The 26769-nt window shown below is 41.0% G+C and overlaps 1 protein-coding gene across 3 annotated transcripts in view; it reads left to right on the top strand.

Moving 5' to 3' along the window:
• The window catches only part of TULP4 (TUB like protein 4), a 244826-nt gene that overhangs the window by 152753 nt on the left and 65304 nt on the right, over window positions 1-26769 (top strand). For all 3 annotated transcript variants that reach the window (XM_086708244.1, XM_086708245.1, XM_086708246.1), the window contains 2 exons: window positions 9236-9364; window positions 23669-23830. In XM_086708244.1, coding sequence (XP_086564370.1) covers window positions 9236-9364; window positions 23669-23830 — 291 coding nt within the window. The remainder of the gene's footprint in view (window positions 1-9235; window positions 9365-23668; window positions 23831-26769) is intronic.

Here is a 26769-nt window from a genome sequence, read left to right on the forward strand (position 1 = left end):
GCTGTGGCTGCCTCTCTGTAGCCTCAGGGTTGCCTCGCACTGGGGGAGCTCTCCAGGCAGGCAGGCCCTGCAGAATTCACTTTTCAAGCCACAGCAAGTGGCCCACATGATAAGAAGAGGAAGGCAACAGAATTATGTGAATTTTACCCTGAGTTGGTCAGATCTTTTGGCCAGCCAGGATCAACCGCCTTCCCCATCTGCCCCGTTCTTCTGGGACTGCAGGGTGTGCTTGTCCAGGGCACTCCTGTGCCGTCCCTCTCTCTGCCCTCACAGGCCTTGCATTGGTGGTGTTGCAGATGCCTAGTAATGGCTCCTGGATCCATAAGATTTTCATTTCTTCTTGGAGGAAATCATGGAGGCAGGTATAGTTGGTGGAGGCAGGCCATGGGCCCAAGTCCTCATTTGCCCTAAGCACAGTGGAGGAGAGCAGAGAGATTGAAAAGAACTTGGTATATCTTATTGGAGCATAAAACTAAGAAGTTCCAAGCTGGAGAGAGCTATAAAAGTCTGTGGAGATAAATAAAAATCAGAAACAAGATAAATAATTTTACACCTGTTAGATTGGAAAAAATTTAGGAGTTTGACGCTATCGAGTATAGTTAGGATATAAGGCAAAGGTAAAGTGCTGACAGGATGTAAACTGTTCTGCTGTTGTTGGAAACTAACCTGGTGAGGTCTGTAAAGGCAGAGCCCGCACATGCCTGTAATCCAGTTACCCCGAGCTGCCCTTGTGCACAGGAGGCTTGCAGCAGAATGCCCGTAAGCAGCATTCTAAGTAAAGGCAGGAAGGAAACAGGAAGGCACCCTGTTTATCAGCAAGGGAACCAGTAAATAAATTGTGGTGTATGAATACAGGGGCTACCTACCATGCAGCAGGTAAAATGAATGAGTTAGAGCTGTCCACAGGGGTGAACTTCACTATGTGACACAGAGTTGAAGAACACGGTTTTTTAAAGCTTAAAAACATGCAGAAATGTTTGTTTATAAGCTGGAATATGGGTACATGGAAGGTTATTATCCCAGTTGCCCTTCTTTGGTGTATGTTAACATTTTTCTGTAATATTTAAAATGTAAAAAGGAACAAAATAATAAAGTGAGGATACATACATATATAGGTATAAAAATGCATGTTAATTGAAAACATGAACTACCCAAGAAAGGGTTTTTTTTTCTTAGAAGAGGGAGGGCTGAGATGTGGGAGGAATACACAGGGGCTCTCAAGTAGTCCTACTGGTATCTTCCTAAGCTGAGTGGGGAGAATACTTTGAGGGGAATTTTTTAAAAACTTGTACATAGGTCATAAATATTGCCCAGACCTTTTTTATTTTTTAAGTTTAAAAAAAAGTCTAGGCAGATTTGTACCTTCTTTTAGCTTTCCTTTTTTCTTTTTTCTTTTCTTTTGCCCCCCAGCTCTACCTTTTTAATCTGTAAAATGAGTAGTTTATAGTAATGGTAATATCTCCTTCTGAGATACTTAAAAGAGAAAGTAAGATAATGTACGTGAAAAGGATGCAAACTATTGATTATTATTATTATTATTGCTAAAAGAAGTTGTTAAAATTTCCTATCAAGGGAATATGAGAAGCTGGAATATGTTCATTGTGGGAAAATCAGAAGATGTAGAAAAATTCTAACAAAAATTGTAATCCATCAACACTAATGCTTTAGTTTTTTAGTATGATTCTTTTTTGTATCAGAACTAGAACTTGTTGATAAAAGTTATTTCTCATACATAACATTTCTGCATCACAGAGGAATGATGGCAAGAATGCATGCTTATTTTTTTTAATTAATTAATTTATTTATTTTGAGTGACAGAGAGCACGTGTGTGCACGGGGTAGGGAGAGGACGGAGAGGGAGAGAGAGAATCCCAGGCAGGCTCCACACTGTCAGCCCAGAGCCCAATGTGGGGCTCAATCTCATGAACCACGAAATCATGGCTTGAGCTGAAATCAAGAGTGGTGTGTTTAACCAACCGAACCACACAAGTGCCCCAAGAATGCATGCTTATTAAGAAAGAAAAAGTGAGGTGCCTTGTCCAAGCATTGCATCAGGTGCTCCTTGAGGACAGGGCGTCTCTTCTGTCTGGGTGTGGCCCTGTTATCAGTACCCAGGTGGTGTTGAGTGATCAATGTTCACGGGCCAGTCTGGTTGACCTTGGTAATGGAGACAAGTGCCTGGAATAGGCAGGGAGACTGGGGCTCTGGCCTGAATGCCGACCCACCTTGCACCTGCTGTGTGACCACAGGCAACCCACTTTGCTGCATTAACCTCCCTTTCCTCATCTATGAAACTGAATGGTTGTGTTAGCTCTAAATTGGCTAAAGAGAGTAAGTGGGAAATGATGCTGGAAAAAACATGCTAGTTCACCATGGTAAGGGCTTTGAAACCTCAGTCAGTAGTGTTTCCAGTAAAATTTCTACTCAGAAAGTGGCAACTGAGATGGGATGGAACAGGATGGAAGTTAGAGACATTGAGAGTATTATTTCCACTGGATTTTGAGGTGTGTATCGATCAGTGTCTGGAAGTGGTCAGGTGATGAAGGTGCTAAGTGTCGGGTTTCCTACAAACTGTATTTTTAGCGTGGCTGTTCAGAGCATTTTATATATCGCTTTTGTGGAAGACTTGCTGCTACTTAGCAGATGAGAAGGCTGGGCATGGTTATTTTGCATTTACATCAGGAGACTTGGTAGAGTCCTTTTTTCAAACATTAGCCCTGCTTGATTATATAAACTCTATCCAATTAGAAGATGTATTATTTTCCAACAAGAAGATTTGGAAAACATCAAGAAGAAATGTGTAGTTCTGAGTTCCCTGCAAAGTGTCCTGGAGAAGCTGGGACTAAGAAGGTCATCCCCCAACACATTCTGGTTCAGAACCATTTAGAGGCACTGTGGTCCCTGAATTCCAGGGTTCTAACCTCAGACCTGTGTTCTCTGAATTCCTTTATTGCCTCTAGTCCATTTCCATCTTGGAATTCTTAATCAACAACTTGAGCTGAATGAATGAATGAGGACTGGATTTGTGAACATTTAAGTGAGATAAATACGATTATGTGGGGGAAAAGCTGAAGTTTTTTCCAAATATGGTCAGTGGACTTAACAAGAGAAACTTCTCAAACTCAATAAGGAAAAAAGACAACCCAATTAAAAAGGGGCAAAGGATTCGAATAGAAATTTACATAAATGTCCAATAAGCACTCGAAAAGATGTTCAACATCTTTAGCCATTAGAAAAATGCAAATCACAATCACTTCACACCCATTAGAATGGCATACTAAAAAAGATGTAATAGCAGGTATTGGAAAGAATGTGGAGAAACTGGAAACTTCTCCACCCAGTGGTGCTGGGAATGTAAGTTGGTGTGGCCATTTTGGAAAATAGTTCCTCAAGAAGGTAAACATAGAATTATCATTTGACCCAGCAACTCCACTCCCAGACATACACCCAAGAAAAGGAAAACATGCTCATACAAAGATTTGTACAGAAATGTTCATAGAAATATTATTCATAATAGCCAAACAGTGGAAACAACCCAGATGTTTATCAGCTGGATGGATGGACACAGTGTGATGTATCCACACAGTGGAATATTATTTGGACGTGTAGAGGAAATAAGTATTGATCTACACTTACAACATGGAAAAATCTTGAAAACATTATGCTGAGTGAAAGAAGTCAGACTCAGAAGGCCACGTATTATATGATTCCATTTATATGAAATGTCCAGAATAGGCAAATCAGTAAAGGCAAAAGGAAATTAGTGATTGCCTAGGGCTGGAGGGGAGTTTTGGGGGTTGATGAAGACGTTCTAAAATTTATTGTGATGGTTGCACAGCTCTGTAGCTACACTAAAACCCCTGAATTGTACATTTTAAATGGGTGAATTGTATGGTATGTGAATTTTGTCACAATAAAACTCTTACCTGAAAAAAAAAATCTCATTTGAAACTGATCTTAACATCTTATTGTTGAGAGAGAATATTCTAAAATTCTACAGAAATACAGCTAATCATCATTCAGGAATGGTTCAGTTTAGAAAGATTTGTGGAATGCCCACTGTGTGCGTGGCACAGGCCTGAAGAGGAGCTCAGCCGGTGAGGAACTGAGATGTTTGAGGGAGCGAGTGTAGGCAGGCATGAACAGTGTAGAAGGTCCTGCATTAGTGGCAAGAGGGAGTGGTTGGAATGTCAGGGAAGGAATTACCACCGGTGTCAAGGGGCTGAAGCGTATTTTAGGCCAAAGGTGCCAGGAAGTGTGTGATGCTGTTGATTTTTTAGGTACAGAATTGGGTGGGCAGTGCAAGTGGCAGGAGGTGGGCCTGGAAAGAGGGACTGACTTTCCGACTGTTTATTTTCTATCAAAGAGGAAACTACATGTTGGTACTATGCTGAACCAGTCTCTGTATTTTGGAAGTTTTAGCTCATCCTTGAATAACGTGGAGCTCTCACTGATTGAGTGTTGGCTGTGTGCCTGGCACCGTGCTAAGGTCCTTTCTCCACTACTCCTCACACACTTCAGAGGGATGTGCTGCTGTTACCCCAAGCGCACAAGAGGACCCCCCTTCCCCGCCCCTGTCCAGTGGGTCAGCAAGTTGCTGTGGTGAGTGGCAGGGCCAGGACTCCGGTCCTGAGCCTGCACTCCTGCCACGGCACTTCAAGGACCTCTGTGCTGGTGGGCGTCAGTCTGGAAAGCCGCTGTGCTTCTATTTCAAGATGCTTTTGGCTCTTTCTTAGAGTGACGAAATGTAACTGAAATTCATAGCATTTCTTAAACTCATTTTGTTGTACTAAATGTGTCTAAACTTAAACTGGCACAATTAAACTTATTGCTCTTTCACTTACTGACAGAATTTTTTTAAAACCTGTATGGTAATAATCATAGGGGTTTATTGAGCTATTTGTATTTAGCATTCATTCCAATTACATTCTTTTTAGGTTCAGAGAAATATTACTGAACTTTGGTGATACTGGTCATTCGCTGAGGTGGTTTCCTACATATTTCTATAAAATATAATTTTATTTGTATCTCCCAACACCATTTATTTTTTTTATTTTTTTTAATTAAAAAAATTTTTTTTTTAACATTGTATTTATTTTTGAGACAGAGAGCATGAACAGGGGAGAGTCAGAGAAAGAGGGAGACACAGAATCCGAAACAGGCTCCAGGCTCTGAGCTGTCAGCATAGAGCCCGACGCGGGGCTCGAACTCACGGACCACGAGATCATGACCTGAGCCGAAGCCGGACGCTCAACCAACTGAGCCACCCAGGCGCCCCCTCCCAACACCATTTAAAGGGTTTCTGTCTGAAAAGATGAACATCCTTGAGATGGGTTAACTGACATTTGTTTGTTCTCCCTAAAAATAGGGTGTAGGAAATGAAGTGACTTATTTAGAGCACTAGATTATATCCCAAATAGACTTTCAGCAGACCCGCCCTATATTTTAAATGTACATGTGTCTACTTTTAATAGTCCTCAATAAATGTCTATTAGCAATAACTATAAAATGATAAAGTGTTCATCTAACATTGGAGAGAGTGACAGGCTGGCATTTTTTTGAGATTAAATTAAAGACCTGCATCAATACTTAGCTTATCTTCGGACTTTTTAGTAGAACACAGCACCCTGACAGCCCAAGTTCTTTTGTGCGCAGACTAAACAGGAGCCCTGTTTCCTTTGAACAGGAAGGGGAGCTCTGCCTTAGAGTGCCTGGTAGGAGGTGGAGCACCCTGCCACATGATGTGGGCATATGGGCGATGGGCTCCCCATTGGTAGTTTCTCGGCGCTCTGGGATGTCCTGACATTGCCAGCTGGATTGGAGGGATTTAGAGAACAGGAAATAAGCTGCTGGGAGATAAGGCGGGCAGCTATGCATTGTAGATGAGAGAGGAAATGAGAATTCTAATCCACGGAAACAACATTAAGAGTTTGACTTTATTTTTAAATGAAGAATCATTGGAAAGATTTCTTTCTCTAAATTAGGGCAGCTACCTGCCTATTCCGTTACACTGGTTAGAACTCACAGCAAAGGTGTGGGAATGGGACTACATTTCTGTTTACTGCTGCATCTGCGCTGATCAAGAATTACAAAAACATGAAGCCTGTGAGCCTTTTGTTTATTCAACAACTACTGCGTTGTCAGAAGACCAAGAAATCTTTAGAGTGAAAAATAACTTTTTTGCCTTTGCTCTTTTGTGTCTGTTTCATGCTATGAGTCTGCGGGCTCTTTTCGTGAAGAAGAGGGTTTTTATTATTGAGGTTAACTTAATATGCAACCATGCCTGGCAATGGATGTTAAAGGAAGAAAGGCAGAAGTACAGAAAATGTTATTAAGCTTTATTTTCTAAAATACGACACCTTGTCAAATGTTATTTACAGGGAAGATCATAGCAGATGAATGGTCTCTGTGTTAACTTAAGGAAATCATTTAAAAACTGGTCAGTTGTGAATATCATGTATTTAGTTGTCATATTCCATCCCGTGGTGGCCATTCTGAAGTACATCAGTGATTATGGACTTGAATGATGAACGTGTGTCTTATAAAGGGACCAAAATGTAGCTGCATGCACGTTAGTGGATTGCAGTGCTTGGGCCAAATCACTGGATCTGAAAGAGGTTTATGAAGTTGGCCTTTATTGACTAGAAATTCTAAATTTTATGACACATTAAAAGACTTCGGTTGTTGATGGTACTGGTTTTTTTTAATTAGATCAGTATTTTTTTTAATCAGATCAGTATTTTTTTTAATCTTTGATATTTATTTTTTATTTTTTTATTCTCAAGTTAGTTAACATACAGTACAGTCTTGGCTTCAGGAGTAGAACCCAGTGATTCATCTCTTATATATGAGCACCCAGTGCTCATCCTAAAGAGTGCCCTCCTTAATGCCCGTGACCCATTTAACACCCCCTCCACTCCCATGAACCCTCTGTTTGTTCTCTGTATTGAAGACTTCACTCATACGTGGAATTTGAGAAACTTAACAGATGAACATAGGGGAAGGGAAGGAAACATAAGGTAAAAACAGAGAGGGAGGCAAACCGTAAGAGACTCTTACATAGGGAGTTTTTAAAACTGGACTTAAAAAAATGAATCTGGGTTTGTTTCCCCCTCCACCTGTGTTGAGTTCCCCTCCTGTGTATGTTCACGACTCTCTAAGTGCACATAGAGCAGCGCTGTGCTCTGTTTAGTGAACTGAACTCCACGAGCACAAAGATGTCTTAATCTCCATCCTCAGCACCTGCAGTTCATAGTAAGCAGGCAGGCAGAGTTGGCTGTTGTTAAAATGCCTTTGGGCATTGAAAAGAACCTTCTGGACATAGTTTTCAGTAACCTTTTTATAGTTCAAAGATATGGATCATAACTTCTAATTACATAGTACTCTTTGGCACAATACACTCAGAATTACTGTAGTGTGTCAGTATTCAAAGGTGAGCGTGCCCCTGTCCCCCTTCCGAGGGTGCACAGCTCAGTGGGGAGGCGTGCACGTGGACCGGTAGTTATGGTGGATGGTGCACGTGCTGCACTTGCAGAGTGTGAGCAGAGTGGGGCAGCCGGTCCAGCAAAGAGAAAGCAGGACGGTGTGCCATGGGCGTGGGTGGCGTCAGCATCCGTGAAAGCAGACTCTGGCGTGGGAACCATCAACGAGGTAAGATCTGCCGGGTGATTGCCAGGCTTCTAAGGAGTGCGGCCTCACAGCTGTCTTTAATTTTTTGCAGTTTTAAAAGAGAGCTACAGTGTCTTTACATTTTAGGTGGGCAGTAATTTCTTCTTGGATTTTATTATGCGTCTCACAACAAGTGCTGATGCCACCAACTGTGGCAGACCAGGGCTGGGGGGCCCTCCAGCTCTCTGATACCTGAAAACCAAATTAAAGACTTAAAATCAGGCGTGCCCTTGGCACAGGTTTGAGAAGGGACAGGACTTTTGTGTTTGGACACAGGTGGGTGTGAGAAGGGGTCTGGACATTGCAGAGGTCCTTGACAGTCTGTCCTTGGCCTTGCTTGCTATTTTTTTTATTTTATTACTGTTTTCTAAATGTTTATTTATTTTGAGAGAGAGCACGAGTGGGGAAGGGGCAGAGAGAGAATCCCAAGCAGGCTGTGTGCTGATAGCGCAGCTCGATCCCACAAACCATGAGATCGTGACCTGAGCTGAAATCAAGAGCCAGACACTTAACTGACTGAGCCACCCAGGCGCACCCCCCCCCCCCAACACCTTGCTTGCTATTTTAGAATTTGGAGAATTCGTTTACTGGGTGTGAAGTCCTGGGGGGAGACAGGGGATTCAGATCTTTCTTATGAACAGCAGCTGCGCGTTGGGTGGTTAATGACAGTGCTCATTTGACTGTCACAGATCCGTGTATGTCTGTGCATCCGTGGATGTGCTGACCCCCAGATGGATTTTTAGCTTCCTGAGCATGGGGTCCGGTCTTCTCCATCTTGGCATTGATCGTATAGTGTCACACAGCCTGAACCTAATAAGTACCAACCACATGTCTGACCGATGGAATGAATTCCTCATGATCACCAGCATGGGCCAGTCAGGCGACACTCAGAGTTTTACCACAGTGAAGGCAGGGTATTGGTTTTGTGGCTCATGGGCACCCAGGACCGCTTCATAGGCCTGTGTCCTTACAGGTTTTATTGGGCTCTTTGGGTCCTGTCCTCAGTCTCCTTGGGCATTTACCTAATCCCACAGACCACCTCCCAGAGGGTCCACCTTTTGGGTGAGGGAACGATAGTCCAGAAAGATGGGTGATTTGTCCAGGTTCAGAATTTTTAAACTAAAAAATTAATTTGTCATACTCACAAATGTTGAGGCTTGTAATTTCATATTTCCTCTCTGATAAAGTACTAAGTAGCTTAGACGTTTCAATGATTTTTTCTAAATTATTTAGATACTGAACTATTCTTGTACTTGTGAGAGGCAGGACTGAGTCCAGATGGGCTCTGGATCCTCTGCTTTTCTAGCAGCGGGCATTTTTGTGTCACGATTTATGGTTTGCTCAGGGCTATTTTTCAGGAAGCCTCGTCATGGGAGTCCCATTCCCTGAGTCTCTTTCACCTGTGGGCCATGCCCTGTCCCCTCTCCTAATCCCCACACCTGCCCTCAGCCATTCATTCCCCTTGACCGTGCCTCCTCTTTAGTTCAGAAATCTCACCTCTTTGGAGACATACTCCTGGCCCTCTGCTTTAATCCCTGTGGTAAATATCTTCTTGGCTGTTTTCTAGGTTGTGCTGGTGAGGTGGAATGAGCCGTACCAGAAGCTGGCCACGTGTGACGCAGATGGAGGGATATTTGTGTGGATTCAGTACGAAGGGAGGTGGTCCGTGGAACTGGTCAACGACCGAGGGGCTCAGGTGAGTGGGCAGAGCCGCTCCCAGTGAGACATTGCTGGAAACAGAACACAGAGATGGCAACTCTTTCCAGAAACCGGTAGAGTAAAAATAAATGAAATAGAATCCTGCTTTTCGTTCCCCCCCGAGTATATCACTTGATGAAAAGAGAAAGCTCTTACTTCTTTATTCAACTATTCTGCTGTTGTGAAAACTCGCCAAGTTTTAAGCTTTAATTAAATCTGTGAAATCATTTTTTTACCATTCGTTGTTGTGATTACATGTTAAATTTGGATCCTCTGAAGTGCTTACGGCGTATCACTTTTGTGCTCCCTTTGAAAGGTACTTGCTGTGTGTTGTAATCTTCATAGTTCTCTCCAAGGGAGCTCTTGTGAGCCATTCTCACAACCTGCTTGTCAAGCTGAGTTTTTAACACTCTCTCCTGTCAGGTTTCAATTAGCGTGGCCACCTGTTGTCACCCCTCAGCTCTTCCTTTCTCATACGAATTTGTCTCTGCTCTGAGGAAAACAGGTGCTCCAGGGACTCCCTGCTGAGCTGTGCTATTTTTAAACCTGCTCCATAGATTCTTCTGGCTTATGGTACAGATCTGGCTCTCCCCCCTCCCCCCTGTGCTGATGGGCCACATGGAGCTCCTCTTCTCGGCTGCTTAAGGACACAAGTCCCATCCCTGGGATTTGACCGGAAATTGTGGCTTTGGAACCAAGTCCTCAGGGGACCTTTCTCCATGAGGGCTTTCTCAGACTGTTTTACCACTCCAGGGATGGTTTCCCTGTGACTGCCTTTCTATACATTGCTCAGGAAGTGGATTCTCACCCTCTTTTCTCCCATCTATCGCTTAAATAAGCTGCGAGACCCCCAAGTTTGAAAGATACACCAGTGAAGTGAAATGACAGAAAATTGCAAGGAACAAAGATACTATTAGCGGTTACTGTTACAGCTAAGGGTCTTTGTAAGTTGTCATCACAGAAGACAAATCTACCACTAGGTAAAATAGAACATTCTTTTTTGTGTGAGTTTATTTATTTGGTAGAGTAAATGTAATAATTTTGACTGACTCTGAAAAGGCCTTATGAATTCCCTGTACACCTCCATGGAGTGAAGAAAGGAAGAGGTATATCCTGCCCTCTGGTGACTGACCAGCCATTCTGAAATAGAGCCACAGCTGGGGAAATCTCCATGACCATGAGAAGTTCATGTTACCTAGAGGGGAGACATTGTGGTCAAGAGCATGAGCTCTGGAGTCAGACCACACGGGTCTCACTCCATTATTTCTTAGTAGGAGATCCTTCATTCTCTGTGCCTCAGTCTTCTCATCTGTAACATAGGGACTCACATGGTACCTGCTTAGAGAATCACTAGGGGGATTAAATAAGATTAACCGTAGAAAGCACTTACAACACTGTTGATGATCGTTTTCCCCACATACTGTTCTGGTGCCTGTCGTATTATGAGGTACTACTACTTCGTAACCCCTGACCACAGAACATACCTGCCCGTAAATAGTAGCCATAATGTCATCACCAAAGACTAGCTTCGGGCCTTGAGGCAGCAAGTCTTGATGGCTTTCTGTAAGGTGGAGACTTCTCTGAATTCACCCATATAAGGGTCTCTGGAATGCTATAATTCTCCCATCCACCAAAGCGTGAACTCTTTTCCTTAGGCCCAGTGACTGAATTGGATGTGTCTTCAGACTTTGGATGACTACAGTTCTCTAAAGCATTACTCCGAGAAAGACCTGAAGAGGAGCTAGGGCAAAGTCCAACTAAGTGCTTGTCTTTTCCATGTGTTCTCTGTCAGTCTTCCCAGGAACCCCATTGAGCAGATGCTGTTCTCAGTTAATAGAAGAAAAAACTCAGGTCAGGGAGGTTGAGCAAGTTGCCCAGGAAGTACATGGGTGGTAAAGTAGAATTTGAACCCAGTTTTGAATCCAGAACACTCTGTCACACTATCTTCTTCTCAGACAAGAAACTTTTTTCTCTTTTAGCAGAAATGCATGTATTCATAGTATATCCAGAAGAGCTCAGACTCCATTACCATCAGAGAGTCTAGCCCCACCAGCCAAGCCTTGCTGTCACCACACTGTTTTCTCCCGAAAGCAGCCTCTCCCGGGACGAAACCTTCTGTCATCTCCATATAGCAGCTGTGTGGTTTCCACCGTCACCATATCCCTCAGCTTTTCTCTTTATTGAGAATTTGGCATAAAAAAGCATTTTAGACACAGGAAAGGGAGAATGAATTCAGACCTGGAGGTGAATGAACTTCTATGGACCATAGAACACCGGAACCTCCTGGAATCTCACAAATGCCTGCCCCTGTCATGTTCAAAAGTAATCACTGTATCTATGATATGATCTAGATTTATATATAATTTTGCTGTCTGGAACTCTGATCCCTCAAACCTCGGAACCCGCTAAGCAGTTGTCAGCAGTAAGCACTTACATCTGGAAAGGTTTCGCTTCTTTGAATTGTGTTGGCATCAGAATTTATCTGAGCAGAGAAACACCGTGCACTGGTGATGATGAATCACTGATTGAGGAAGTAGTGGCTGGCTGCACCTGAAACAGAACCTGGTGGGAGGGAGGACAGTTTCGTGGCTGGGAAGAGGAGGATCCTTGAAATCTGCTCAGAAAAAAAGAATGCTTTTTAGAGGAAATGACAGGTGATCCACGTCGCCCAGCGTGACTTGTACTGTCACAAAGGCATCAGACATTCGGCAAAAGCTAAGTGATGCTTTAACAACTTCTTTTTCAGGAAATGATTACGAGTCCTTTATTTCAAAAGTGAGTCTGGAACAGTGTGTGCATTATTGTGTAAGATCAGTCACCAGGCGTGGCCGTGTCCCGCACAGGTACTGGCCACTGTGATGAAAGCTGCCTCGGGCTGAGGTCTGACCAGGCTGGTGCTGAGACATAGTTAATCCACGTCTGACAACACGTTCCGTGAGGCAAGAGCCCGCAGGCCTGTGCCACTGAAAGGCAACTAGGAGGGCGGCTTCCTGCTTATTTTCTTTACAGCACTGGGTATCAGTTCCCTTGTTTTTGTCTTTCCAGTTGTGGTATATTTTTACCACCCTGTGCTGACCTAATTCAGTAAACCCAATTCATTCATGGAAACATCTTTTGTTATCATTTTCTGTGACTGCAAGACTGGTGGTGTCTTGGCGAAGCTTCTTTTCACTGGCTAAACTCTTCCCCCTCTACTAGGATGTTTTTCTTTTTAGTACGGATCTCTTCCAGGATAAATGAGTCAGAATGCTTGTAAATAAGTAGCACTACACTTGAAAATTGAAAAAACCTTAAATTTTATTGCAGAATTCATGGGTTGTCTCTAGAAAATGTTTTCAGTTCTTAAGAAAAACTACATAGTGTAGTTAGTTGAAATGTAGGGTCAGTGAAACCAGGGTCCCGAGTTCTCCCTAGCATCCCGCTCTTTTCAGTAACCTCAGGCCAGCTGTTCAAGAGCTATCTTACAAATCCATGCCGTTGTCTCGGTGGGGACATGCTAACCACTGAACACCAACCTATAACTTCTGCTGGGAAAACAGCAGATGTCCGTGTCCTTTTGGTGTTTGTTCATTTATTTTATCTGAAATGTGATATATCCAGTAATGTCACCGATTTTAAAGAAAGTTAAACATTTCCAAGTAAAAGCAACCTATAACACTTTTATGAATGAAAAGGTAGACATAACTCTAGAGATTACCAGGTAATCAAAGGTAATTAAAAGATGCCTAGATAATTCACTGGGAGGAAACAATAGTCTTTTTTTCTATTGAGTTGTAATCGGCATATAATGTTATATTAGTTTAAGTACACAATATAATGATTTGATATTTGTACAAACGGTTGACCTTTGAACAACTGCAATTTGAACTGCACAGGTCCCCTTACACATACATGGGTGTTTTTTTTTTTTCCACCAACAAATACAGAACAGATAGAAGGGACGGGGGCAAGCTAAGATGCTGGAGTGGTAGCAGGACCCTAGGCTTGTCTCATCCCTCAAACACAGCTAGATAACTATCAGATCATTCTGAACACCCAAGAAATCGACCTGAGGGCTGATAGAACAAAGTGCATAACTAAAGGGAGAGAAGAGGCCACATCCAGGAAGGTAAGAAGTACAGAGACATGGTTTGGGGGAGAAATGGGGAGAAGTGGATTGCGGCGGCTGCAGAGGGGAGGGAACCTTGGTCGTGGAGAGAGGTGAGAAAGAGAGAGAGGGGAAGAGAAGTACACAGGGGATCACACAAGGAAAACACTTCCCCAGAGCCATTGGTTGGGAAAATGAGAGGCTGATTTTCGTGAGTTTTTGCAAACAACTCAAAGCCTGGAGTTTCAGAGGTCGGTGATGTGGCTAGGATAGGGCCCAGAGAGCACTGCCCTGCTCCTGGAGAGAAGGCAGGCAGGTAACTTGGGGGCAGATGGCATGGTGTGCGGATTGCCTAAGATTCACAGGAGAGACTGTTCCCCCTTCTTGGAGCACATCTGTGAGTGGTGGCATTGCCCCTCTGGGAACAGAAGAGCCCGGCGGGTGCCATTTCCCTCTCCCACCCCTCGGCATAGGCTCAGAGACACCTGCTGAGGGTAGCTAACCTGGACACTGGCTGTTTAACCTGCTTTGCTCCAAATCCTATGCCCTTGCACTCTGATGTCAAACTGCCCTTCTGGGTCAAACCTGCATCGGTCCCAGGGCAGCGAGACCCTTCCCCAGAAGAGCAGTGCAGGTCCCTGTCATGCCAGGTCCTTAAAGTTTGGAATTTAAAATTTTTATTTTTGGGAGAGAGACAGAGACAGAGTGCAAGTGGGGGAGGGACAGAGAGAGGGAGACAGGATCCAAAGCAGACTCAGAGCTCTGTCAGCACAGAGCGCAATGTGGGGCTCAAACTCACGAACCATGAGATCATGACCTGAGCCAAAGTCAGACGCTCAACTGACTGAGCCACCCAAGTGCCCCTAAAGTTTGGAATTTTAAAAGTCAGCGGATTTGACTGGAATAGAGAGCCCAAAGTGCACTGCGCTGCCCTAGGCAGGCAAGCAACCTGGACACAGACAGTGTGAAAACAGTGATCTGGAAAATGCCTAGGACACACGATAGGAAATTATTCACTCTTCTGAGAGGGCTTTCCTGAGAACAGCAACTATGGACCACCCCCCTCTTGGAACAAAGGACCTGGCTGGTGCCATTTCCCTCCCCTGTCCCTCAGCATAAATCAACTTCACTGAAAAGCACAGCACCAACACTGGCTGACTAACCTGCTTAGTCAGCCAGCCCTGTCCCTGTGCTCTGCAAGTGTGCCTAAGGATCAGTGCAGCGGGCCCCTTCCCCAGAAGACCACCAGAAACCCCCACTTGTATCATGTCTTCTGACCATAGAGTTCTACAAGGCTTCAGTTCTAGTAGAAGTAGCATCAGGTCTCATTTAACAAACAGACCAGGCACACCTAGTTCAGACTGGCCACACTATGGCCAAAGTCCAAACACTGCCCATCTACAGAGGAGAGCCTCTGTAGATGACTGACCTGAGGGATAGAGAAGCCAGACGCAGCAGCAGACTACATGCAACACACACCAGAGACACTTCCTGAAGCGTTAGGCCCTGGACATTACGTGACCTCTTCATAAAGCCATTATTCTCAGGAATAGGGAACATAACGAGCTTTTCTAACACAAAAAAGAAGACAGAGACCTAGACAAAATACGAAGACAGAGGAATTCATCCCAAAAGAAGAACAAGAAAAGGTCACAGCTAGAGCTGTAAACAAAACAGATCTAAGTAATATGCCTCATGCAGAATTTAAAGTAACAGTCGTAAGGATACTCTACCAGGCTTGAGAAGAGTATGGAAGATACCAGGGAGACCCTTACTGCAGAGATAAAAGAGCTAAAATACAATCAGGCAGAAATGAAAGATGCAACATCTAAGATTTGAAACTGACCAGATATAATGACCACAAGGATGGAAGAGTCAGAAGAACAAATAAGTGATATAGAAGATAGAATTATGGAAAATAATGAAGCTGAACAAAAGAGGGAAAGAAAAACTATGGATCACAAGAGTTGACTTAGGGAACTCCATGACTCCATCAAACATAATAACATTTGTGTCATAGGAGTCCCAGAAGAAGAAGAGAGAAAAAGGGGCAGAAGTTTTTTTTTGAAGAAATCATAGCTGAAAACCTCTCTAACCTGGGGAAGGAAACAGACATCCAAATCCAGGAGGCACAGAGAATTCCCAACAAGATCAACAAAAGTAGGCTAATGCCGAGATATATTGTAGTTAAGTTTGCAAAATACAGTGATAAAGAAAATGTCCTAAAAGCAGCAAGACAAAAGAAGTCCCTTACTCAGAAGGCAAGTGCTATAACATTGGCAGCAGATCTTTCCACAGAAACTTGGCAAACCAGAAGTTCAACCCACTGAATGGGAAAAATCTGCAGCCAAGAATACCCTATCCAGCAAGACTATCATTCAAGATGGAAGGAGAGATGAAGAGTTTCCCAGACAAACGAAAGCTAAAGGAGTTTGTGACCACTAAACCATCCCTGGAGGAAATATTAAAGGAGATGCTTTGAGTGGGAGGGAAAAGACCAAAAGTGACAAAAGACAAGAAAGGAACAGAGGAAATCTCCAGAAACAGCAACAAAAAAAGTAATAAAATGGCTCTAAGTACATATCAATAATTATGCTGAATGTAAATGGACTAAATGCTCCAATCAAAAGATAAAGAGTGTCAGAATGAATTTAAAAAAGACCCAACTATATGCTGCCTACAAGAGATTTGAGACCTAAAGACATCTGTGCATTTAAAGTGAGGGGAGGGAGAAATATTTATCATGCAAATGGATGTCAAAAGAAAGCCAGAGTAACAATACTTACATCAAACAAACTAGATTTAAACCAAAGACTGGGGTGCCTGGGTGGTGCAGTTAGTTAAGCGTCCGACTCTTGATCTCGGCTCAGGTCATGATCTCACGTTTCTTGAGTTCAAGCCCTACATCAGGCTTTGTGCTGATGGTATGGAGCCTGCTTGGGATTCTGTCTCTCCTTCTCTCTTCCCCCTCCCTGCTTATGCTTTCTCTCTCCCTCTCCTTCCCTCCCTCCCTCCCTCTCTCACTCTCACTCTCTCTCTCAAAAGTAAATAAATAAACTTAAAAACCAACAGACTGTAACGAGTTGGAAAAGGGCACTAGATCATAATAAAGGGGACTATCCAACAAGAAGATCTAACAATTGTAAATATTTATGACCTCAACTTGGAAGCACCCAAATATATAAAACACTTAATAACAAACATAAAGGAATTCATTGATAATAATACAATAATAGTAGGGACTTAAACACCCCACTTATAGCAATGGACAGATCATCTAAACAGAAAATCAGCAAAGAAACAATGACTTCAAATAACACACTGGACCAGATGGACTTAACAGATACATTAAGAACATTTCATCCTAAAGCAGCAGAATACACATTGTTTTTGAGTGCACATGGGACATTCTCCCGAATAGATCACATACTGTATCACAAATCAGCCCTCAACAAGTACAGAAAGATTGAGATCATACCATGCATATTTTCAGACCACAACACTATGAAACTTGAAGTCAACTACAAGAAAAAAATTGGAAAGATTGCAAATACATGGAGGTTAAAGAACATCCTACTAAAGAGTGATTGGGTTAAGCAGTCGTTCTTTAAATAATGAAAACACCACAGTCCAAAACTTTTAGGATGCAGCAAAGGCAATCCTAAGAGGGAAGTATATTGCAATATGGTCCTACCTCAAGAAGCAAGAAAACTCTCAATACACATTCTAATCTTATACCTAACGGAGCTAGAAAAAGAACAACAAATGAAGCCTAAAGCCAGCAGAAGGTAAATAATAAAGATTAGAGCAGAAATAAATGATACAGAAACTTAAAAAAAAAAAAATGGGGGCGCCTGGGTGGCGCAGTCGGTTAAGCGTCCGACTTCAGCCAGGTCACCATCTCGCACTCCGTGAGTTCAAGCCCCGCGTCGGGCTCTGGGCTGATGGCTCAGAGCCTGGAGCCTGTTTCTGATTCTGTGTCTCCCTCTCTCTCTGCCCCTCCCCCGTTCATGCTCTGTCTCTCTCTGTCCCAAAAAAATAAATAAACGTTTAAAAAAAAAAAAATTAAAAAAAAAAAAAATGGAGGAACAAATCAATGAAACCAAGACCTGGTTCTTTGAAAAAATTAATGTAACTGATAAACCCCTAAGCCAGTCTTATGAAAAAGAAAAGAGAAAGGACCCAAATAAATGAAATCACAAATGAGAAAAGAGAAATAACAACCAACCACACAGAAATACAATAAGAAAATATTATGAAAAATTATATGCCAACAAATTGGACAATCTGGAAAAAATGGATAAATTCTAGAAATATAAGCAACCAAAAGTGAAACTGGAAGAAATAAAAAAAACTTGTACAGACTGATAACCAGTAAAGAAATTGAATCCGTAATCAGAAATCCCCCAACAAACAAAAGTCCAGGGCCAGATGGCTTCAAGGGAATTCTACCAAACTTTTAAAGAAGAGTTAATACCTGCTCTTCTCAAACGATTCCAAAAAATATAAATGGAAGGAAAATTTCTAAACTCATTCTGTAAGGCCAGCATTATCCTGATTCCATAACCAGACAAAGACATCACTAAAAAAGAAAACTACAGGCCAATATCCCTGATGAACATGGATGCAAAAATTCTCAACAAAATACTAGCAAATCGAATCCAACAGTACATTAAAAGAATCATTCATCATGATCAAGTGGGATTTATTCCTGGCTGCAAGGATGGTTCAAGATTTGCACTAATAAAAGTAAGGGTAAGAACCATATGATCCTCTCAAAAGATGCAGAAAAGCATTTGACAGTACAATATCCATTCATGATAAAGACTCAACAAAGTAGGTTTAGAGGGAACATAATAAAAACCCACATCCTCATCCTCAATGAGGAAAACCTGGAAGGTTTTTCCCTAAGGTCAGGAACAAGACAGATGTCCACTCTCACCATTGTTATTTAATATAGTACTGGAAGTCCTAGCCTCAGCAGTCAGACAACAAAAGAAGTAAAAGGCATCCAGATCGACAAGGAAGATGTCAAACTCTTACTATTTGCAGATGACATGATATTCTATTTGGAAAACCCAAAAGACACTACCACAAAATTGCTGGAACTGATACATGAGTTCAGTAATGTCACAGGATACAAAATCTGTACAGAAACCTGTTGCATTTCTATGCACCAATAATGAAGCAGCAGAAAGGGAAATCAAGGAATTGATCCTATTTACAATTGCAGCAAAAACCTAATATAACTAGGAATAAATCTAACTAAAGAGGCAAAAAGATCTATACTCTGAAAAATTATAAAACACTGATGAAAGAAAGTGAAGATGATAGAAAGAAATGGAAAAACTTTCCATGCTCATGAATTGGAAGAACAAATATTGTTAAAATGTCTGTACTACCCAATGCATTCTACACATTTAATGCAATCCCTAGCAAAATACCACAACCATTTTTCACAGAGCTAGAATAAACCATCCTAAAACTGGTGTGGAACCACATAGCAAAGCAATCTTGAAAGAGAAAAGAAAAGCCAGAGGCATCACTTCAAAACTGTAGTCATCAAGGCAGTATGGTTCTGGCATAAAAACATACATTGATCAATGGAACAGAGTAGAAAACCCAGAAATGAACCTGTAACTATATGGTCAACTAATCTTTGATGAAGAAGAAAGACTATCCAGTGGAGAAAAGACAGTCTCTTCAACAAATGGTGCTGGGAAAACTGGGCAGCTACATGCAGAAGAATGAAACAGGACCACTTTCTTACACCATACACAAAAATAAACCCAAAATAGATGAAAGACCTAACTGTGAGACAGGAAGACATCAAAATCCTAGAGGAGAACCCCTTTGACCTTGGCTGGGGCAACTCCTTACTAGACATATCACCAGAGGCAAGGGAAGCAGAAGCAAAAGTGAACTGTTGGGACTTCATCAAGATAAAAAGCTTCTGCACAGTGAAGGAAATGATCAACAAAACTAAAAGGCTTCAGAATGGGTGAATATATTTGCAAATGACATCTGATTAAGGGTTAGTATCCAAAATATAAATAAAGAACTTATCAAACTCAACACCCAAAAAACAAATAATCCAGTGAAGAAATGGGCAAAAGACATGAATAGACACTTCTCCAAAGAAGACATCCAGATGGCTAACAGACACATGAAAAGATGCTCAACATCACTTATTATCAGGGAAAAGCAAACCAAAACTACAATGAGATATCACTTCACACCTGTCAGAATGGCTAAAATTAACAATACAGAAAACAACAGGTGTTGGTGAGGATGTGGATAAAGGGGAACCTTCCTACACTCTTGGATGGAATGTAAACTGGTGAGGCCAGTCTGGAAAACAGTGTGAAGATTCCTCAGAAAGTTAAAAATAGGGGTGCCTGGGTGGCTCAGTTGGTTAAATGTCTGACTTCAGGTCAGGTCACAATCTCATGGTTCATGGGTTTGAACCCTACGTCAGGCTCTGTGCTGACAGCTCAGAGCCTGGAGCCTGCTTCAGATTCTGTGTCTCGCTCTATCTGCGCCTCCTCCACTCATGCTCTGTCTCTCTCTGTCTCTCAAAAGTGAATAAACGTTAAAAAAATTTTTTTAAAGTTACAAATAGGTCTACCCTACAGTCCAGCAATTGCACGAGTAGGTATTTGCCTAAAGGATACAAAAATACTGATTAAAAGGGATACGTACACCCCAATGTTTATAGCAGCACTATCAACAATAGCCAAATTACGGAAAGAGCCCAAATGTCCGTTGCATGGTGAATGAATAAAGAAGATGTGGAGTGTGTGTGTGTATATATACATATGTATAATATACATACATATATATATATGTATATGTATATGTATATATGTGTGTGTGTGTGTGTGTGTATATATATTCCACACACACAGTGGAATACTACTCATTTACCATTACCATTTGCAAAAACATAGATGGAAGTAGAGTACATTGTGCTAAGTGAAATAAATCCATCAAAGAAAGACAAATACCATATGATTTTAATCATATGTGGAATTTAAGAAACAAAACGATGGAATAGGGGGAATAAAAAAGAGAGGCAAACCTGAAAACAGACTCTTAACTATAGAGAACAAACTGAGGGTTGCTGGAGGGGAGGTGGGAAAGGGGATGGGTTAAATTGGTGATGGGTATTACAGAGGGCACTTGTTGTAATAAGCACTGGGTGTTGTATATAAGTGAATCACTTATTCTACACCAGAATCTACATGAATCACTAAATTCTACACTGGAAACTAATATTACACTGTATGTAAACTAATTGGAATTTAAATAAAAACTTTAAAAAGAAAAAAATATATGGTACTTTAAATGTATTTTCTGTTCCTTATGATTTGGTTAATAACATTTTCTCTAGCTCACTAGATTGCAAAAATACAGTATATAATAGGTAAAACATACAAAATATGTATTAATTGACTGCTTTTGCTATTGATAAGGCTTCTGGTCAATAGTAAGCTATTAGTAGTTAAGTTTGGGGGAAGTCAAAGTTACACATGGATTTTCAGCTTTGCAGGGCATCAGCAACCCCTAAGCTCTTAGTTGTTCAAAGGTCAACTGTATTGTGAAAGGATCACCGCAGTAAGTCTAGGTAACATCTGGGGAATTTTCTTTTTCACAAATGGTGCTGAAACAATTGCGTATCTGTATTTAAAAACAAAAACAAAACAAAACAAAAAACCACCTTGATTCTGACCTCATACTCTACCTAAAAATTAACTGTAAGTAAATCACAGATATAAATGTAAAAACTAAACTTCTCTGTAAACCTTGGGTTTGAAACCTTGGATTAAGTAAAGATTCAATGGATTGGACACAAAAAGCATGAACCATGAAAGAAAAAAAAAATTGACACTGGACTTCATCAAAATTTAAGATTTTCACTTTTTGAAAGATACCATTAAGCAAATGAAAAGGCAAGCCACAGAGTAAGAGAAATTATTTTCAGCACACATATCTTATAAAGGATTGTATATAGAATTTTTATAACAAAATAAGGTTGGAAGCTTATATATATCCATATGTATGTAGACATATTGTATACATCTATGTGAGTATTCATACATACACATAGCACATATGTATGAGTGGATGGGGAATACGTACACATAGCAAGGAATTTGAACAGACATGTCCCTAAAGATGATGTGCAAATGATCAATAAGAACATGAAATGATACTCACCATGACTACATTGGAGAAATGCAAATTAGGAATAGTGTCCTACCACTGCATACTTACTAGAATAGCTAAAACAAAAGAGACTGACAACACCATGTGCTGGTGAGGAGCGAACCTACTAATGCTCTCATACACTGTTGCAGGGAGTGTAAAATGGCATAACCACTTTGGAAAATAATTTAGTAATTTCTTATGCATTTAAACATGCTTACCATATGATCTAGCAGTTAATTCCACTCTCAGGTATTCACTCAGGAGAAATGAAACCACGCATCTACCAAAGGTCTTACACATGCATGTTCATAGCAGTTTTATAGTAGCCAAATGCTGGAAGCAAGCTAAATGCCTGGCAATTTGGGTGGATAAATAAGTTGTGGTATATTTATATAATGAAATACTACTCTTCATGAAAAGGAATGAACTGCCGATGCACACAAGGATTTAGAATACTCTTAAACTATTGTACTGAGTAAAGGCAGCCATACACAAAAGTGAGCATACTATACAGTTCCCTTCATGTAAAATTCAAGAAGAAGCAACTAGTGAGAGAAATTAGATCACTGGTTGCCTTGAACCAAGGATGAGCATAGGAGATTGACTGCTGAGAACTTTATTTAATGTATACAAATTATAGCTCAATGAAGTTGATTTTTAAAAAGATAATAAATACTATCAGCAGCTACTTGCCAACAATTTGGAAAACTTACATGAACTGGAAAAATTTTTTTTAGTAATTCAATAGAACTGACTCAAGAGGAAATAAAAAGCTTAACAGTTTGACTTGTACTAAAACTACTGAGTACATTGAAGCAATGGTTAAAAATCTTCCCACAAAAAAATTGAGATGCATAGGCATGTTATACCCAACTTTCATGCAATAGGTTATCCCAGTTTATATAAATTGTTCCAGGCAGTGGAAAAGGAAGGAGTACTTACTGTCCAACTCATTTTGAGAGATCAACATAACTTTGAGAAATCCAGATACAAAGACATTATCAAAAGGAAATCATAAGTTTGTTTCACTCATGAATACAGCTGTAGAAATTCTGAACTCATCAGTAAATCAACTTCAACTGTGTGTATCAAAGACAATACTTCATCTCCAGGTTGGGCTAGTTGTAGGCATGCAAGGGTAGTATAATTTGAGGAAGTCAGTAGAAGCAATTTACTTCATTAATAGATTAAAAGATTTTTTAAATGGGCTTATTTGAATAAATACAATGAACGCATCAAACAACACCCAAGTATGTGTAATTTTTCCAGTTAAATTATCATTATTTTTTTACTTTAGAGAGAGTCTCTAGAGAGCATGAGCAAGGGAGAGGGGTAGAGGGAAAGAGAGAGAATCTTAAGCAGATCCACGCTTAGCGTGGAGTCCGATACAGGGTTTGATCCCATGACCCTGGGATCGTGACCTGAGGCAAAATCAAGAGTCAGATGCTCAGCCGACTGAGCCACCCAGGCACCCCTAAGTTATTTTTTCATTTTGATTAAGGGAATATTATTAGCAAGGCTGAGGACGGTATATAACCAAAAACTGAGAACTTTCCTATTTTGATAGGTGACCCAGAGACACTAATGGCAAATCTGTTACCATAGGTGGGAGACCATAGAACAATGGTAAAAAGCAAAGACACTGGATCCATACAACCCTGGGTCATCCTTAACACTGCCATTCACCTTGTGTATGATCAAGGATAAGTTACCTATCCCCTCTGTGTCTGTTTTCTCTGGAAAATGGGCATGATAATCCCTCCCATGAACAAAGCTTGAAGAATTAACATGTGTGAAACACTTAGCTCTTCACTGACACTTGCTTTTCAAATGAGGTCTTTTGTGTTATATGTTAGTGTTACAGTACATATGATGTATTTATGCACTGTTCTCTTTAAGACCATCTAACTCTTAGCCAAAGTCTAAGTTAATGACTATAGCCTTTGCTAAAAGTGCTTTCCCTTTCAGATTAATTGACATCTTGTGTCTATGTGTGTCTCAAAGGTGAGTGATTTCACATGGAGCCACGATGGAACTCAAGCACTTATTTCATATCGAGATGGGTTTGTCCTGGTTGGTTCTGTCAGCGGACAAAGACACTGGTCATCTGAGATAAACCTGGAGAGTCAGATCACATGTGGCATATGGACTCCTGATGACCAACAGGTAAAGCCTCTTGATTATGGGTGTGTAAGGAACGTTAAAACCATGTGAGCTGAGGAGGAAATGAATTGATTGCATACAGTCATATAGGGAAGGGAATGGGGAGGGGGAAGCTGACTCAGAAGCCTCTTAAAGAATCACGAAGGTAAACAACAGTGAATATGTCCAGGTAAAAATTAAAACTTTAAGTGAACCATAGATGGGAGAAATAATATTTCCCACCAAATGGTAAACACTGAGTTAACATTTTAATTATGGAAAATATTCATACAGGTGTACTTTTTTTTTTTAACGTTTTTATTTATTCTTGAGAGAGGGAGAGAGAGAGAGCAAGAGCAGGGGAGGGGCAGAGAAAGAGAGGGAGACACAGAATCTGAAGCAGGCTCCAAGCTCCAAGCTGTCAGCAGAGAGCCCAACGCGGGGCGCAAACTCACAAAGCATGAGCTCATGACCTGAGCTGAAGTTGACGTTTAACAAACTGAGCCAACCAGGCGCCCCCAGATGTACTTTTAAATCTGTGTAAATAGCCAGTTGGTAAATGGATAATGGGCATAATGATTCACAAAAGAAGTTCAACTAGTCAGTAATCATATGGTGGAAAAATATACATTTTCAGGAAAAAAAAATGCAAAATAACAGGAAATAGTTTCACTTATTAGCAAAAAAAATAATAAAATGGTACAGGTGATTTCCTGGTTAATGATAAGAGTTCAGTTAAAGGATTCTTACCATTGCTGGTAATAATGTCTATTACCTTTAGGGAAGGAATTTGGCAGAATATGTCAGAAGTCTAAAAAAATTATTGTCCACTTTGACCTGGTAATATACTTTAGGAATTTATCTAAAAACAAAAAGGAAGAAAATAAAAGTTACAGTCATTAAAACATTATTTGTGATAGTAAAAATTTGGCAACAGCCTACTTGTCTAAAAATAGACTGGGTAAGTAAACTGTGGTATTACCACTTAAAGGATTATACAGTTTAAGTTCAGGAAATTATGGATTGTGGTTACAAAGACAGCGTAATAATCTGGAACAGTTCTTATGATATAATGTTGAGGGGAAAAATCAGGATATGAAATGGTGTATGTGGTATAAGATTATCACGTCATTAAACAACCAAAAGAAACCCATCCATTTACTTAAAAGACCTGAAAGGAAACAAAATGTCACAGGTAGGTTGTTTTATAGTGATGAGCTTTGGGGTCATTTTCTAAAATTCGTTTTAAAACCCATTTTAAAATTTTCTTTAATGTATCTGTTTTACTTTTGTGATAAAATAATATAGAATAACCTAATAAAATTATATATTGATAATTCATTTTTTTTAACGTTTATTTCATTTTGAGAGTGAGGGCATGTACGTGCACACGAGTGGGAAAGGGGCAAAGAGAGAGAAGAGGGAGGATCCCAAGCAGGCTCTGCACTGTCAGGACAGAGCCCGATGTGAGATCCTGACCTGAGCCGAAATCAAGAACAGACACTTAACTGACTGAGACAGTGAGGCACCTCTGATAATTCATTTTTAAATAGAAAATAATAATAATTTATTTTTTACAAATGGTGCCGGAGGTCAGCTCCAGCAACCAGGGGTTCCCGAAGGAAGAACGGCATCGGTGAAAATAAAACTAAAATAAAAACAAAAAATAAAAATGGACACAGACAACAGCAGTGTGTTGAACTGGCCGATTTATTGTAGCAAACTTGGCATTATATTTGCTAGTGATTTCCCTGTGGCATATGTCCTCTATGTTTTTCTAACATTACCTAACTTTGAAAATGTTCCTATGTGTAATCAACCTTTAAGAAATAACATGGCGATTTCCCCCTAATTTTCCCGCATACCCTTTGATTATTGATTAATTTCTTACATTATTCCATTATGCATCTGTGTTTATCTATAATCTACAAAGCATTTGCTTTGCTGTTCTCGTGAAAGGCCCTCCATTTCTCAACACCTCAAGTGGAACAGTTACAGGGACATGACCTCCTAACCACATGAGGCCAGAACAATGTGTTTGCCTCGGTCCGAGGTGCCAGAAAGGGGCCGAAAAAGCCTTAGAAACCCATGCCTCATACATTCTCAGAGAGACAGTGCACCTAGGAATTAATGAACCATTCTATACCTTAACCGACTAGGTTCAGTCATCGTCTGGAATGCCTCAGGGGGCCAGGTGGGCCTAGGGGTTGAAGTCACCTGTGCCCAGAGATACACTCCTTAGTTGCCGGAGTGAGGCTTTCAAATCCATATGTCTCTCCATTATAGTCCCTCTTTGCTGGCAAATGCATGAGACTATCCTTCCTGTAAGTAGAGGCGTCTCCATAGGGGATGGCAAGGGCTAAACGTAAGGCCGCACGATTTCTTGCGGAACCTCATTTTCTTCCCTAATGGTTCTTTTCCCAGGGGGCCTGCCGAGGGCAATTCCCCAACAGACAATACCCCAGGTACTTTAATAAGGCCAAATTACCTAAAAGCAGGAGTACAAGAAGCTTCACTGTCGGCGGGCTGCCCTGCAGTCACCAATCCGTCCACGGCCAGGGCCCTGCCACTCAGGCTGGGATAGCTCGGCTTCCAGCAAAAGGGAAAAGCTTTGTAAATACAAAGCTTGTGTTTTCCAAATACAGCAAAATCCATAAAGTGCCAGGACATTTCATAGCAGAGATTTTAGTTTAATGTTGATAAAAGCAAGCATTAGTATAATAAGGAACGATAACTTTCAGTTTTGAGTCTTAATTTCTTTTCGTTCTTTTTTTTTTAAGTGAATTGCTCTCTACTAATCACTAAACATTTCTTGCTTCCGTTTTTTTTTTTTTCAAATAAAAATGGTCAATATTTTTTTCTTTCTTCTCAAAATGACTATTATGGGAGCTACAAAGAAATAGTTTCAACACATTTCTTCCACGCCCCCCCCCCACCAGTCTCCTAATTATCCAGAGGCATAT

The sequence above is a fragment of the Puma concolor genome, chromosome B2, assembly GCF_028749965.1.
Source record: "Puma concolor isolate L17-30 chromosome B2, mPumCon1.1.hap2, whole genome shotgun sequence".
Lineage (NCBI taxonomy): Eukaryota > Metazoa > Chordata > Mammalia > Carnivora > Felidae > Puma > Puma concolor.